This window comes from Eupeodes corollae, chromosome 3 (genome assembly GCF_945859685.1).
Source record: "Eupeodes corollae chromosome 3, idEupCoro1.1, whole genome shotgun sequence".
NCBI lineage: Eukaryota > Metazoa > Arthropoda > Insecta > Diptera > Syrphidae > Eupeodes > Eupeodes corollae.
In genome coordinates, this window is record NC_079149.1 from 49,284,512 (window position 1) to 49,301,266 (window position 16,755).

At 31.3% G+C, this 16,755-nt stretch overlaps 2 protein-coding genes across 3 annotated transcripts in view; both read left to right on the forward strand.

Annotated features, from left to right (window-relative positions):
• Window positions 1-2,227, forward strand: part of LOC129952669 (solute carrier family 2, facilitated glucose transporter member 1-like) — a 39,008-nt gene extending 36,781 nt beyond the window's left edge. The window contains exons 2-7 of one of the 2 annotated variants that reach the window (XM_056065424.1): window positions 293-400; window positions 463-623; window positions 701-1,292; window positions 1,356-1,568; window positions 1,625-1,727; window positions 1,789-2,225. In XM_056065424.1, coding sequence (XP_055921399.1) covers window positions 293-400; window positions 463-623; window positions 701-1,292; window positions 1,356-1,568; window positions 1,625-1,727; window positions 1,789-2,042 — 1,431 coding nt within the window. In that variant the 3' untranslated portion in view covers window positions 2,043-2,225. Of the gene's footprint in view, window positions 1-292; window positions 401-462; window positions 624-700; window positions 1,293-1,355; window positions 1,569-1,624; window positions 1,728-1,788 lie in introns of both variants that reach the window. The other variant, XM_056065423.1, reaches the window with a different exon arrangement.
• A 5,895-nt stretch (window positions 2,228-8,122) lies between these two features.
• Window positions 8,123-16,755, forward strand: LOC129951377 (solute carrier family 2, facilitated glucose transporter member 1-like). The gene is made up of 7 exons (XM_056063499.1): window positions 8,123-8,618; window positions 8,844-8,948; window positions 9,031-9,191; window positions 14,196-14,790; window positions 14,856-15,068; window positions 15,150-15,252; window positions 15,897-16,755. The coding sequence occupies exons 1-7, from the start codon at window positions 8,538-8,540 to the stop codon at window positions 16,148-16,150; spliced, it is 1,512 nt and encodes a 503-aa protein (XP_055919474.1). The 5' UTR covers window positions 8,123-8,537; the 3' UTR covers window positions 16,151-16,755.

The window sequence follows — 16,755 nt, forward strand, 5'->3', positions numbered from 1 at the left end:
GAGATGTTTGCTTGTCCTTAATATCTATAAGTCACTTTTCATAACACGGTTTATGCCAATAGGTATATATTTATATGAACTCTCAAAATTGGTCGTAAAATTGGTCCACATCGAGTAATTAGTCTATAGTAGGTAATGTTAATTTAAATAAATCTTTTAAATACAATTTAACGAAGTATGAAAATTAACGCAATCTCTTTTATTATATTTTTGAATTTCATTTTTAAGAAAATATCGATTTACATTAAGTCAAAGCTTAAATTTAAAAACTTTTTTTTCTTTCTATTTTCAGAAACCACAAAAATGGGGTGGTCTGTTGATATTGGTTTCTTTTGCAACGACAATCGGTGCTTCAGTTCCTGTTGGGTACTGCCTTGGGTGTGTAAATAGTCCCGCATTGGTAAGTCAACATTTTAAAGAAACTAACCAAAAATATTTTATAAAGTTCTAACTTTTACACAGTTTATCAAAGATTGGTGCAATGTTACGCTTATTGAGAAATATGATTGGCATTTATTAGAGAGCGAACTAGATGTCCTATGGGCATCAATCGTATCAATTCTCTTACTTGGTGGAATGGTTGGATCACTTTGTGGAGCAACTGTTTCCGATAAGTTTGGAAGGTTTGTTTTAATAAACAAAATGTTATGCATATTCACATTTAAAACACTTTTAACTCTACTTTCTATGTTTTTTTTAGAAAAGGAGCAATTTTAATAGCAGGAGCTCTTCTTATTATTGCTGCATTTATGTTCAACTTTTGTCGGGAAGCTAAATCAGTAGAACTTCTATTGATCGGCCGATTCATAGTTGGTATTTCATCGGGAATAACTTATACTGCTTTGCCCATATATCTTTTAGAAATAGCTCCGCCACATCTACGAGAAACTCTGGGAGTTTTTTGTGCTGTTGGCGTAACAGCGGGTATTGTAGTTGGACAATTCTTTAGTTTGAATTTCATCTTTGGAACAGAACAGCTATGGCATTATGCTCTGAGTTCCTATGGAGCCTTGGTTGTTATTTGTTATCTTCCATCCTATTACTTCCCAGAAAGTCCCAAATGGCTTTATCTGATTAAAGATGATGCTAAAGGTGCTCGCAGTAGTCTCAGTCGATTGCGGCAAAACGATGAAGCTCAAGTTAATGCGGAAATGCTCGATCTGGAAATTGAAGCCAATACCAAAATTGAGAAGAGCAGCTTTTGGTCGGTTATATCAAATCCAGCTATGAAACTACCACTTTTCGTTATATGCTGTTATCAAGCTGGTCAGCAATTATCTGGTGTTAATTCAGTAAGTTTGAAAGTAATTTTGTTTTATAGAAAAGTCAAGAATTAACTTATATTTTTTCTGCAGATATTTTTCTACTCAGTTCCGATTTTTATGAAAGCAGGATTCTCAGCAAACGATGCTGAATTGGCTAACCTAGGAGCTGGTTGTATGAATTTGGCAGTTTCTTTGATGGGACCGATTTTAATGGCTAAGTTTAACAGAAGACCAATGATGCTGATCTCCAGTTCTATGTGTGCATTCTTTTTGGTAGCCATAGCTACATCACTTTACTTTATTGTAAGTCTGTTGTTTTAAGATTTCATATTGATTTTATCTTTTGTTTGTTCGAAAAGGATGCTGCACCGTGGATAGCTCTGGCTTGTATTGGGTGCATCTTCATTTTTATATTCTTCTTCCAATTTGGTCTTGGTCCGATGCCATATTTCATTGGAGCAGGTAAATTACCTTTTTTAATACACATTTATATCATTTATTTACTAACTGATTTCATTTCCAGAAATTGTTGAAGTATCTCCACGACCTGTAGCCATGTCATTGGGAAGTCTTTCCTCTTGGTTGTGCAATCTGACAGTTGGAATGACATTCCCTCCGTTGAATGCATTGATTGGTTCATTTGTTTTCTTGCCTTTTGCGGTCGCGTGTACAATTGTGTTTTTCGTAACTTATTTCTTTGTTCCGGAAACTAGAGGGCGTGATTCATCACAACTTGCTCCAATGATGGCTAACGGTTTTAAATCTAAGATTAAGTAAATTTGTACATATTTGTTTTTTATTGTAGTGATTTTAAGTATTTTTATAGTTTATATTTTAAGATGTTTGTTAAACTGCCTTGTAAATTATTTATTTTTTCGCATCCATGTAATATATTCCTTTTTTATTATGATATGTACAAAGTTTTATAATAAAATAAGAGATAGACGATATTTCTTAAAAAAAAATAAACAAAACCATTTTCTACTTTTATTTTGTTTCGTGAGAAAATTGGTTACACTTCAGAATTTTTTTGTTTACGCTTCAGAATTTTCAGAAAGTAGTAAGCTTATAGCAAGCGTCAAACTACGATCAGGGGCTCATCATAAGTGCATGTGTTAGTTGTTAGTAAAAAATAATACAATTATAGCCTAACACACGCACAAAATACAAAACATAACTAACATTTAACTATTACAAAACAAAACAGAATTGAGAAAGTTTACGATAGTAGAGCACTGGTTCTAAACAATGATTTTAATCCCACCTTATTTAAATTTAAATCTATCGATGAACAGTTTAAGTTATATTAAATGCTCATTCGACTTAAAGCTTCATTCTTCCCATAGTTAGTTCTATGGAAGTCAATATGTATAAAATCAAATGTATGCAGGTGACGAGTTCCGCCACGGTAATTCAAATGTACACAAGATAGCAAATAAGGTGCATCAATTTCACCGTTAATGAGTTGATGAAAAAATACTAAGTCGTTATTAACACGCCTTTGATGGAGAGATTGCATTTGAAGAAGTAGAATACGATGTTCATAGGGAGGCAGATCATAGGGATCTTCCCAAGGAGGACCTTTTAGGGCAAAGCGAATGAAATTATGTTGAATTGATTCAATACGTTTTCTATGAATTTCGTAATAGGGAGTCCATACCTGCGAAGCATATTCAAGATGAGAACGAACATGGCAATTATACAAAAAAAAAGGTAACATAGAGATCATTGAACTCCTTTGCCCAGTGTTTTATAAAACCAAGCATAGAACTTGCCTTATTAACAATAATTAATGTGATGTGTAAACTCTAAATTGGAACAGAAATAAACGCCTAAATCTTTAAATGTGGAGACGCGGCAGAGTTTTTGTCAAATCAAATACACTAACGATTCGTAAAAGTTAATGTCTGTCATTTTAAAGGGTTGAGTAAAAGGCTATTTTTCCCACACCAAAATGTGAAACTATCAATGTCGGCTTGAAAAAGAATACGATCATGGGTGGATTTTATTATTTTAAAAGTCTTCATATTGTCATCAAAAATGAGAAGTTCACTTGGGCCTAGACATAATCGTAAATAGACAGGATAAACAGAAAAGAGCCAAGATGGCTTCCCTGGGGAACACCAGATTGAGCAACAAAAGGTCCAGAATGACAATTTCTAAATACATAGGATCTGTTTTCAAGGTATGATTTAATCCAAGCTAAGAAATATGGTGGAAAACCAAGAGCCTTAAGTTTAAATAAAATAATTCCGTGGCTAAGTTGACCAAAAGCTTTAGGAAAGTCAGTGTATACACAGTCAACTTCATAACCTTGTTCTAAAGCGTTTGAACATATGTTTGAGAATGTGAGGAGATTGGTAACGGTTGATCTTTTTTTCACAAAACCATGTTGCTGTTCGCAAATGATATTTTTTACGAAAGAATGCTACACTTTCAGAAATATTTATTTATTTATTTATTTACTAACGTCTATAAGTATTATGACTCTCTTAGACTAAGTACAATATTTCTTAAAAATAATAAAATATAATATATATATATACAAGATAAAAATTTATACAAACAAGAAAAAAGATTGACATACATAACTTTAGACAATGCTTTCCATAATAATAGCTTTAAAACTATTTCTATTTTGATTAAGATCGAAAACATTTGCATACTTGTTGAAATTTATGCAAGCATTAGTAACTGGTTCATTTTGACCATAATTTGTAACATGCCGAGGAATATGCAAAAAATCATTACTTCTTGGTCTTAAGAATCTAGAAGGAGCATATATACCGAACAAGGCCAAAAGAGGGGGACAGTCAATATGTCCCGTGATTACATCTCTTGCGAATATTACCGAATAATAAGTTCTTCTACAAGATAAAGGTTTTAAACCAATTAGTAAGCACCTACTATTATAAGATGGCATTGAATTAGACCAGTTCAGTTTTCGAATCGCATATTTAGAGAATCGTTTTTGAATTTTTTCGATACGTATAAAATCTTTTTTAAAAAGAGGAGACCATACAATACTACAATATTCCAAAATAGGACGAACTAAAGCTACGTATAAGGATTTCAGTGTGTAAGGATCTCGAAATTCTTGAGAATTCCTGAACACAAATCCAGACATAGCGTTAGCTCTCGATATAACATAATCAATATGAACATTGAAAGATAAGTGTGGATCAAAAATGACCCCTAAATCCTTTTGGCTTACAACCCTTTGCAATGAAACGTTAGCAATATTATATTCAAACATTATAGGCACGACGGACCTTGAAAAAGACATAAGTGCACATTTATTTGTATTTAAGCACAAGGAGTTAATAGTACACCATTCGTTCAATTTATCAATATCTCTTTGTAAATCCAAACAATCAGCAACTGACTTGATTGACTTGAAAATTTTTACATCATCTGCAAACATCAGAGATTGTGAACAATTAATCACTACAGGAAGATCATTAATAAAGAGTAGAAATAACAAGGGTCCAAGGTGACTGCCCTGAGGCACACCAGAATAATTATGAATTTTAAAAGATAATTTAGATCCAATTTTTACCAACTGTGAGCGATTGCATAAGTAATTACTGAACCATTTAAGGAGTGCTGAGTGAAATCCCAAGAAGGAAAGTTTTTTTAATAAAATTTTATGGCTTACCCTATCAAATGCTTTTGAAAAATCTGTGAAAACTACATCGGTTTGACGTTTGTTTTCCATGTTATTCAAGCAAAAGTTTACAAAAATAGTCAAATTAGTTGCAGTAGATCGCCCGTGAACAAAACCATGTTGGTAAACCGATATATGATTTTTCACTACTTCATAGATTTTCTTCTTCACAATCGATTCAAAAATCTTTGGAATCAGTTGCAACTTTGCAATGGGTCTATAATTTTCCACAGATTGCTTAGAGCCAGATTTATATATGGGAGTAATATAGGAAAATTTCCATGTATCCAAAAACTCACCACTTCGAAGAGATAGGTTGAATATGTAACACAAGGGCTTCGACAAATTACATGCGCACTCTTTCAAAAACTTTGCAGGTATATTGTCGGGTCCCATGCTTAAACGACAATCTAAGCTAGAAAGTTCAGCATATACATCTTTCTCAGATATGAACATAGAACCCATATCAATTATTTGCGAATAAGTTGGCAAAACATCATGATTAGAGGCTTCAGCCACAAAATTCGATTGAAAAAAAGTTGCAAACATGTGACAGATTTCAGATATATCACTGCTTACGTTACCCATGTAATTCATATTTGAGGGAATCCCCACCGATTTCCTTTTTACATTATAAAAATGCCAAAACGATTTAGAATCATTTTTGATCTTCGATTCAATGGACCATAAATACTTATTATATGAAAACTTCTTTAAATAATTATATTCCTTAAGCAGACGACAATAATTGTCTCGAAAATTTGAATTGATTTTGCTTCTTTTTTGAGCCTTAAGTAATGCATTTTTTAAGCGTATTAAGCCTTTTGAAAACCAAACTGGTTTATTCGATCCCAGTCTCAAAGCCTTCTTAGGTATAAACTTATCAAACAAATCATGGACTATATTTATGAAAGTAGAAAAGCACAAAGACAATTCATATTGAGGCAAAAGAGAATTCCAATCTAAACTTTGAATATAATTATTAATGCAATTGTAATCGGCCTTATTAAAGTCTAATTTAACTCCATTAAAAGATAGTGAATCAGATAAAGATCGAAAAACTGATAAATTAAATACTATATTTAAGGCTTTATGATGAACACTATTACTTAATAATGGATTCTCATCTTCAATAATTAAAACATCAAACTCATTATGAATATAAACTAAATCAAAAATTCTACCTATATCATTTACAACATTGTTAACTTGGGATAAATTTAAAGCACAAAAAGTATCAGTTACAACAGCTTCAAAATCTTTTAAAACATGAATCGGAAATAAACATTTATCATCTTGAGAATAAAGCCATTTAATACTACAAAGGTTAAAATCTCCTAATACTACAGCAAAGCAATAATCATCAAATTTAGAAACAATATTTTTTATATTATTAACATGTGCATTATAAACAATAAATTCAGAATTAGGAGGTATATATGAAACAAAAACATAAATTTTAATTTTATTTAAAGTTGTATCATAATAATAAAGTTGTATCAATAACTTGTTCAAAAAATTTAGGAATGCAAGAAAGCTTTGCAATGGGCCTGCAGTTTGTTATATCCGCCTTGTTACCTTTCTTGAAAATTAGTGCTAGAAATGACAATTGGTTTGTTATAAAATATTAAGGAACACAACTTCTCAAACATTAACTAGATATCAATAAAATTTAAGCCTCATCCTATAGATTCCGTCAACAAGATGCACAGATGTAAAGTAAGACGGTTGAGTTGCTTGCTGAGACTTAATGTGACCTTGAGGATACTAACAAATCGGCGTTTTTAACGTTTTGGGTATTGAATATTGTTAATAGTGTTTATGGAGATAGATATGTATCCTTAGCTGCTCTTATTAGGTCCTCTATTGGATTTTCATTAGTCACTACTTGTCGAATGGTATTTCAGTCCTGGGTTTCAAGATATCTGATCAAAATAAATGCTAGAGGAAAAAGGGATCTTTGTCTGTTTGTTACATTCAGAAAATACAACCAAATCATTGGAGCATTTTTCAATGCTTTATATTTCAAGACCTCCCGTGAAAATATAGACCACCCCTCATATTTTTAGACCTCCCTTGTAAGGTTAAAACCTCCCTTCGAATTTCAAGACCTCCTCTTTAAAAATTCTAGACCTCTCTTTAAATTAATAGATCTCCCTTGGAATTTTCAGATTTGGCATTGAAATGTCCATACCTCACAACTTAGATGGCTTACAATCTAGAGGAACGACGCAGTAGACCACTGCTCTGGTGGAGCACGTAGGTATTAGATACACAAACTGGAAGTACGAAATTAGAGGCAGCTATTTTTTTTTTAATTTCCATAAGATGTGTACTCATTTAAACGTAAAATTAAATTTGTACCAAAGAAAATATTTGTTCCAAACCTAACATTAAAAACAAAAATAGCATTGACTAACATCTTTGTATGTTTATATATTTGAATAGGACTATTTGAAACAGAAAATTTTATTACGGATGGCGGACCATGGGGGCGCTGCCTGTACGAAAATTAAGTGACTGAAAATATAAAAATATTGAAATAAATTAATAAAATGAATTGCTCAAATGTAAACAAAATCAGTCGTCACATATATGTACATATATACAAAGCTAACATACATTTCATTTTGTCAAATCGTTTATCATCAAGGTTTTGCCAGTCAACGCAGTGACAGAGATAACTAAATGTCAAGTTGACTCACAACTGCTTCTTGAGACAACATTGACCGATGGATGTAATTCGTGTAATATTCAACTGTGAACGTTTACTTAGTGTTGACAGAGAAAATTTTGATTTTTAATTAGGGATCGTGTAAATGTTGCTTAAGATTTGCTAGTTTCAATTAATCTCAATATGAATGTTAAAAATAATAAATATAAAACAGACTTCAATTCTCATCAACAAACAAACTACAATTTTATTTTATGCAAGGCAAATTTTTAACACTTGACTTATACATCTCAAAATTTAAGTTGAATAAAATTATTTTTTTTCAGGAATGCTTGTTACCACCCTGTTTTTGGTATAAAGATATCTTGGCATCACTGTTTGTCATTTCAACCATAATTTAGCAACCCCTCCAAAATTATTTGACGTTTTCTTAAAATTTCCCCCACAAATGAACTCTCCACTAGCTGGGGAAGCTCGCACAGCTGTTTAATCGCACGACGCGACGTCTAGGTTTTCGTCTAGTCGTATTCGTAGACGTTTAATGTCATCCGCTCTTTGCTTTCCACACCAGTGGCAAGACGGTTATTAACATTTTCTTTTCGTTTTATTTATTTTTCGAGCGGTATTCTTTGTTTTTAATTACTTTTGTAAATATAGTTTATTAGGGAAAGAATAAATTGAAAAAAAAACTAAGTTAACAAAGATTTAATGACCTAATCTTTTGTTCTCGCTAAGATACCACCACAATCCACAAAAAGTTGTATTTATTTTGTCCATTCACTAAAAAGTCGACATAACCCTTTTTCAACTAATTGTATTCCTATAATTGTGTTACGACGACGACGACTGCGGCGACAACGACACCAGAATATTGTATATTGCTTAAGAACTGGCTGGCATTGCGTATAGTGAGTGAGGTGCTTGTGGAATAATGGAAGACCGAAATGAATCCCAAAGTCTCTACAATTCGAACAAAGCTGATAACAGGTCAAGCACCAATGCGCAGACTAACGTGAGTTTAATTGGGGACATCCCAAACAAAATAGTCATCAACATAGTTGATAAGATAGAACAATTAAATTGTTAACTTCTTATCTGTTGGACATGAGTTTAATTGACTGACCTTGAAATAGTTCCTTAAAACACATGGATAACCCTTATCTCATCAAAACATTTTAAATTTGATTTTGGGAGAAGATCGATATATAGATATAATATAGATTTCTTGGTCTTACAGAAGGAACCATGGGGAAAGTTGTTAACTCTAGTTGGCTATGCGACAACTATTGGCTCCGCAGTTCCAGTTGGATATTGTATTGGGTGTATCAATAGTCCAGCTTCGGTAAGAATCTTCGGCTTCTAAATAACAACAACAACAAAAAAAACTATAACAATAATTTGTATTTTATTTTGTTTACATGTAGTACATGCGAGCATGGTGTAATGAAACACTGATAGAGCGTTATGATTACCATATCACATCTGGAGGGTTGTCTATTCTTTGGTCGGCAATTGTTTCCATTTTTCTAGTTGGTGGAGCGATTGGGTCGTTGGGAGGTGCAGGGGCTGCTGATAAATTTGGAAGGTGAATTTTGAATTAAATTTATTCTCTCGCCTCTCAATTAAACTCACATCTAAAATCTCATTTTTCTTATCACACATTGGAATAGTTTTTTTTTAAATTGAATTCAAATTAAAGATCAGATCATGGAAATTTACAAGGCTTACATGAAAAGTTAAATACGTAACATCATTAAAGTACCTAACCTTTAGTTTATGCCTACATACGTTTGTAGAAATAGATAAGAAGAGCTTAGATGTTTCTTTAGGAAATTGATACGTCAGTGAGATTTTAAATATTGATTAATAAATATTATTAATTTTTCTTTTTTGCACAAAACAAACAAAATAATTGTTTTGATGAATTTTGCAAAAAAAAAAACGTAAAATAGAAAACCGGTGCATACGTACTTGTTGAAACTTTGAAACAATTGTTGATTTTGTATTAAAACAAAGTTCAAGGATTGATACAAAATGTATTTTTTTATTTGTTTGAATATTCATGTCGATCTTGTTAGTATTTCTTCAGAATTGTGTGTACTTTTAGATTACTTTAAACAATCTTAGAATTAAGATTAAGAAGAAATTGAACTCTTAATTATTTGTCTTAGTAATTTGAATATTCTGAATGAGTTGTTTGATTCTTGCGGCTATCCTAAATAAAATGTTCCCGTAACCGAAAACTAGAAACGTGAATAGTATCGAAATTAGGCCACCATAGATTTTTTCGATAACGGTTATTGAGGGAGTTACAGGGAAGTTTCTCTCTGGCTTATGAGAAACAGAGCAAAAGATTATATGTTTCCAAATAACGTCTATGTGTAAAATTCCGAGGGTAATTTAATTTACAAAAGCATCCAGTTATGTTTAAAAATTCAAAAAAATTGTTAATAAAAATGTTATCTTTATATATTTATTAAAGATAATATTATTATTATATAAGTTATAGTTGCAAGTGGTTTTAAAGACAAACAGTCTTTGATGAGTAGCAACTTTAAGATGTATTGACTTTAGATTAGAAAATCTAGTTAAGTTGAATAAATACAAGCATAAACAAATAGGTACAAATCTTTTTTACTATCTTTGTTAAGTTTTTTTTAGGTCTGCCTTCAAAATTGAAGACTTTAAACCATGAGCTTAAAATTTCAGTTAATTAAATGTTTATAAAAGTACGGGGGTATATAAAATCATATTTTTAGAAGTATAACCCTTGACAAGAACGCCAAACAGGTTAAGTTATCAATTCATTGCATTGTTATTTCAGTTTTTACATAGAAAAGTAACAATAAATCGACCCATTAGCAACATAAGAAAAGAAAAGTTATAATTGACAATTGTTCGCATAACTTTAACTTTTTCCAGGACACTATTAGAAAAAAAAGATAATTAAATGAAATTCTTGCAAAAATTACTTTATTTAATTCAAGTCGAAAAAAAAATTATATTTTGTTGGATATTATTGAAAGATGAACTCAAAGTAGTCAATTATAACATTAAAATTCACTATTACAACATAAAACTTAGCTGAAGACATTGGGCAGGCTCAGACGACATAAAGTATCTGGTTGCCTAGCTCAACTGCCAAAAAATTACATTCTTATTGAGGTTACTTGATTGGAAAGTTAATCAAGAAAAATCTCTCTAACTATCAAGTAAAGTCTACTTTAAATGTTTTTTCATTGAATTGAAAGCTAAACTTTATTACTTTATGATTTATTTTTTTCTGTACAATTCCATTTAATGTTTTTAAAAAGGGTTCTTATAAAGATTGGAAAAGAAATAAGCAATATTTCTGTACAATACCAATCGTGATGAACTTGTTGCTTGTCTGAGGAGTGTTTTGCAGGCAATAATGTTTTTGGTAGTTTGTGAAGGAGGGCCTAAAAGTAGAACTTAGTGAATTAAAGTTCTGATATTAAAATGTATGACACTTCAAAACTTACAGGTCTAGAGGTTCTTGTATTCGACATAAAAATGCTCCTCATTAATCAAAAACACTATGACCTACATTAGCTAAATTATAATTATCATTTTTTAAACTGTACATAAGTATACAAGGTAATAAACTTAGAGGTGGCAGCAAATTTTGGAAGTGAAGTGAAAACGAAAATTCCTTTATATAAAGGTGTAGATATACGCATCAATATATAAAAATTAATCGTCTGGCAGGCTTTTCTTTCAGCCTTGGTCAGGAGGAACTTTAGAACCAAATGAGTGATACACCAACAAATCAGAAAAAATCTTCATATAAATTTTCGAAGAAGATGTACGTGCAACCTTCTGCCAGCTAGACTTAAAACCATAATAACTTTTTCACTATAATACTAGCTGACCCACCAAACGTTGTGTTGTCATATAAATAATTTCTAGATAATATTTTGATAGAAATAAAAAAACTTATTGTAAGTGTGTAAGGATGTGGTATATAAGTTTGAGAGGTATAGAGCATTATAAACAGTGACAATATTAAAACAACAAATTATTAAACAATTTTTTCATTCTTTAAAATTATTAACACATCGCTTATAGTACAGTATGTACTACAAAAAAAAACAATATTAATTCCTTATTGCAACCGAGTGTACAATATTTTTTGTGATCACATCTTTCGCCAATATAGTTGTCCGTGTGAAAAACATGAAGTTCTCAAATCTAAGCCGCAGGCAGACATCGTTTGGCTTTGAGTCTTTGCAAATGCCAATTTAATTGGAAATTGAAGGCGTTTGCCTTGAATTGTCACATCTGAGGGTATAATAGGGATTCGCGTTGTAAAATATTTTCACTTCAGGATTTGCCATTTAGAATAATGGCTTTGATAACATTTTTCACAGCATCTTGGTTATTTTGAATATTTAGTGGCAGTTTAAATACAGAATTAGCTGTTCTGCCTTCATCTTATAAAGTTGAAGGAATGCCAGAAAATGCGATAACATTATTTGATCGTATTTTAGCAAGAATTAGCGAAATAATGAACGTTTCTTCAGTTCCACATGGTGCCTCCAAAAAAAAATCTACCTATCTTTGCCGAAACTGCGAGCATGATGTGACTGAATAGTAATTCGGCAATAATAACTCAAAGCTCCTCAACAGCAATCAATACTTCATTGTACATAGCGTCACTGATACTAAGATCGTTGCACCGTGTAGGATGTTGATGCAATTAAACAATAGCACTTAGGAATATAAAAAATAGATAAAAACCTATTCTCAGACCTACTGAATGTCGGAATGTTTATTAAAAATTTCATTGAAATTGTTTAAGCCGTTTCGGAGGAGTATGGCAACTAACACTGTGACATGAAAATTTTATATATTATAATAAAATCATAAGAATATCAGAAAACTTGTTCTGACTATAAAAATGTGTGTCCAAGACGTTTTTCCAATTTCTGATGTGGTTATCATTTCCACCTCAAAATCGGAGAAATGACCTTTTCGAACGTAAATCTTCAACCAAGAGTGAAAAAAAACCTATAGGACGTTAGAATTTTATATAATGGTGCGAATATCGACACATTTATTATTTGTCAAATGTTAAAATATGAAAGTTCAAGAGAGACAGTTGGTCAAATGGAGGATTATTAAAAAAAGGCCTCTTACTGAAAAACTCTAACTTAAGGCATACGTGCTTTTAAAACCTAGCAGTAAACTTTTATTTAGTCGTTTTGAATACACTTTTGTATGGTAGTAATCCTAAATAATTATCTCATTATCTACGCCATACACGCAATCAAAGTGCATCATTCTTTAATATACTTGATTACATGATCCGATTTTGCAACCATAGGATTTCCCTCACGATATAAAAAAACTGCAATTTAAATGCATTTTTTAAACGATTGCAAACTACTGGTATCTAAAACTGGCGCCTTAAACTAAATTACATTTATAAATTTACAATCAATGATAAACATGACCATCTGTTATTTTCTTTCTAATAATAATCACAAATGCATTAAATTATTTTAAGTGTATCAATTTGTAAACTAAATTATATTATCATGATAGTAAAGAATTCAAAATACTCAAGTACTCCAAGTAGATTATCGCTAGAGATTAGAGATTGTTTTGAGATAAGACTAGCGGTAAATTCAATGTTATAGCAGGCGCATATGTTTTTATAAGTGAACCTCTTCAAAATTATGGTTTATATTTTGAGAGCTTTGTTGACGATTAATTCGATTGATAAATAAAACAAAACGGGTTTGATACACATCTTAAGTTAAACCTGCAATGTTTTTGTAAAGGCATAAATTAACTTTGCTTATGAACCACCCTGTATACTATCCCACATCTCCTTTTTAACTTTCAACTTATATCGTTCATGTATTTATCATTGGATTATGTGTTTGAAGTTATTCGATAGTAATGCTTCAGTGTTCACTTAATGCTTAAAATTGTAATCATTTATTTCCTTCGTACATACCCACTTATCGGAAAGCACTATTTAAAGTATAAAATTGATAAAGAACTTGGCTTGTAAAAAATTGTTTATTTTTTCTTTTACTTACCTACCCATGTTTGTATTTTTGACATAGATATGGTAGAAATGTGTTCACTTCCGTTTTAGGTATCAATATCGATAAAGTATTACCTCAGTATATTAATAAATATTAAAGAAAACAAATGTTAAAGACAATGAAATAGATACCGCCTAGTTGTAATAAACAACTGTAGTATAAACAATTTTGTATATAGAGACTGTATATTATTTAAATATTTAATTATCAATATCAACAACAAAATTAAAATACTGTTGGTATTATAATTATTATTCATTCTACACTCGTTGTGTGCTAGACTGTGTTGTTATGATTGCATTAGTTGACCGCACTTAAACAGAAAAAAAACATTGTACAACATCAACTTTTGAATACATAATAAGTTTTGCACGTAGCATTTGGTGCATTGAGGAAGGAGTTTAGATTTCATTGCGATGAACTCATGTCACTCATTTGTCATGCTTCAAATCTCAAAATGACACAGTTTTTGAAATTTGTATATTAAAAAATAAATACTGAAATTTCAGAAAAGGATGCTTCATGATCAGTGGATTACTCTTCGCTCTGGGTGCAATACTTTTCATGCTTTGTCGTGTGGCTAGTTCGGTTGAAATGCTTCTAGTTGGCAGGTTTTTAGTCGGCCTAGCATCTGGTTTGACAACAGCTTCCTTGCCAATGTATCTTACAGAATGTGCTCCATTGGCACTTCGAGGTACTTTGGGTGTATTTTGTTCGGTTGGAGTTACTGGTGGTGTTGTAGTTGGCCAAGTGTTCAATTTGCGTGATATTTTCGGAACACCCGATCTATGGCACTATGGTTTGAGTTTCTACATCGTCCTTGTTATTGCATGCTACTTGCCATCCTACTACTTCCCCGAGAGTCCGAAATGGTTGTATGTTGTTAAACAAGATCGTGATGCTGCTAAAATAGAATTGCGTCGCCTGAGAGGAGCAAATCATATGACACAGATTCAAAAGGAATTGGAAGATATGGAAGTCGAGGCCAGTGCTACAATGCAGACTAGCTCGTTTTTGGCAGTTTTACGTGATCCAAGTCTCTCGTTGCCTTTAATTATAGTTTGTGCCTTTCAAGGTGGCCAACAGTTATCTGGTATAAATGCGGTAATATATTTATAATATCTTTATCGATTTCATTTTCATTATTAAATGACTTGTTTTTTTTTTAGATTTTCTATTATTCCGTTTCGATATTTCAAAAAGCTGGCCTTTCGGAAACAAATGCTGAATGGGCGAATCTTGGAGCTGGCTGCTTGAATCTTATGACATCGTTTTTGAGTCCTTATCTAATGGCCAATGTCAATCGCCGTCCATTAATGCAATTTTCATGCTTTGCATGTGCCGTTTTCCTTTTAGCTTTTGCATTCATTCGTCATTTTATCGTAAGAAATTATTTCGGAAAAAAACACACTTTTGACAAAATTTTCAAAATTATTTAATTCAAATTTTTATCATTTGTACAGGAATTTTTCAGTTGGTTTGCAATTGCAGGCATTGTTTGTATTTTTTGCTACATTTTCTTCTACCAAATCGGTGTTGGTCCAATTCCCTTTTTTATCGGATCAGGTGAGTTATGATTTTCCTACATACCTATACTTTAAGTTGGTTGTTGCTTCTTTCTTCTCTTCTCCAATTGAAAGAATTTACAAGCAGTGCAATTCAATTAACTAGCTTAATTGAATTGATTGTGTTATTCAATTAGCTCTTCAACCTTTTCCAATCTTTAAGTTTCTTTCTGTTTACAAGTTGTTCAATATACAATTGTGATGTTTTAATTGAAAGACGTTTGCCTCATCGAGTTGGCATCGGCATCGTTTCTTTAAGTGTCCAATTGAGTTAATTAATTCATAAACAAAAGATGCTCTTACTTTTGTATTTTTGTTATTGTATATTTTGTTGACAGTGGTATTTTTGTAAAATACGTTGGATTAAAACTTTCGAGCTTATTTACTGTCAATATTTCTTTTTTGTTTTTTTAATGTTTAAAACAAAGATACTTTAAGTCCATATAAGGTCTATTGCTCTGTAAAAATTAATTAGATGGTGGTAGTTCAATTTCTATTTACGTTTAACCTTAATACTAGCAAAAAATATAGCCTCTGTGATAACATGAACTAACTAAATGAAGTAATTTAAGCGGTACAAACAATTTAATGTGTAAGAACGCTTAAAAAGTATATTCTCTATGTATGTTCTGTTTCTTTTTTCAGAAATCTTCGAAGTTGCTCCACGGCCAATTGGCATGGCAATGGGATCTCTATCATCATGGTCATGTAATTTTATCGTCGGAATGACATTTCTTAGTTTACAAAATCTTTGGGGAGCATTCGTATTCATTCCGTTCTCCATTGCATGCATGCTTTTATGCTTACTAACGCGCTTCTACTTGCCAGAGACTCGAGGACGTGATCCATCTGAAGTGGCACCCCTAATGTCCAAAGGATTCCGTTCAAAAGTTAGATAAAACTTGAAAAAAACCATTAGAGTTGTTAGGCCACTCTAGCCTTACATTACACCATAAAGTTGTCAAGCTCAAAATTATTTTGTAATTTAAATTTGTTCAAGGTTTAATTTTTTGTAATACTGTTAAGTCTTATTGTGGTTGACTTTTTTTTTTACTAATGTTCTCATCATTTTATACAATTTTATTTGGGTTTATAAGAGTTTATTCAGGTTCTAAAAGGAAATTGTGTGGTTTTGTGTACAATTAGTTTTGTTGAAAAAGACTTTAAATATTAAAAAGAACAATAATAAGTAAACACTCAATGAGATTAATTAAACTACGATGTAGTACTAGTTAAAGTACGTACAAAAATAATAATAAATAAGTATATAGTTATATTTTTCACTTAATGTTTTCCTACTTTTTTCTTTAAAAAAAATGTTACATAAATGAAGCTATTTAATTTTGTATTTACCTTTTAAAGGCTTTTATTTTTATAAATAGAATAATAAATTTATTAATATTTTTGACATTAGGTAGTAGGTATTTTATGAAATTATTGTTAACATTTTTTACTCATAAAACTATAAAGTAAATTGTTTAAAAATAAAAAAAAATAAAAATTA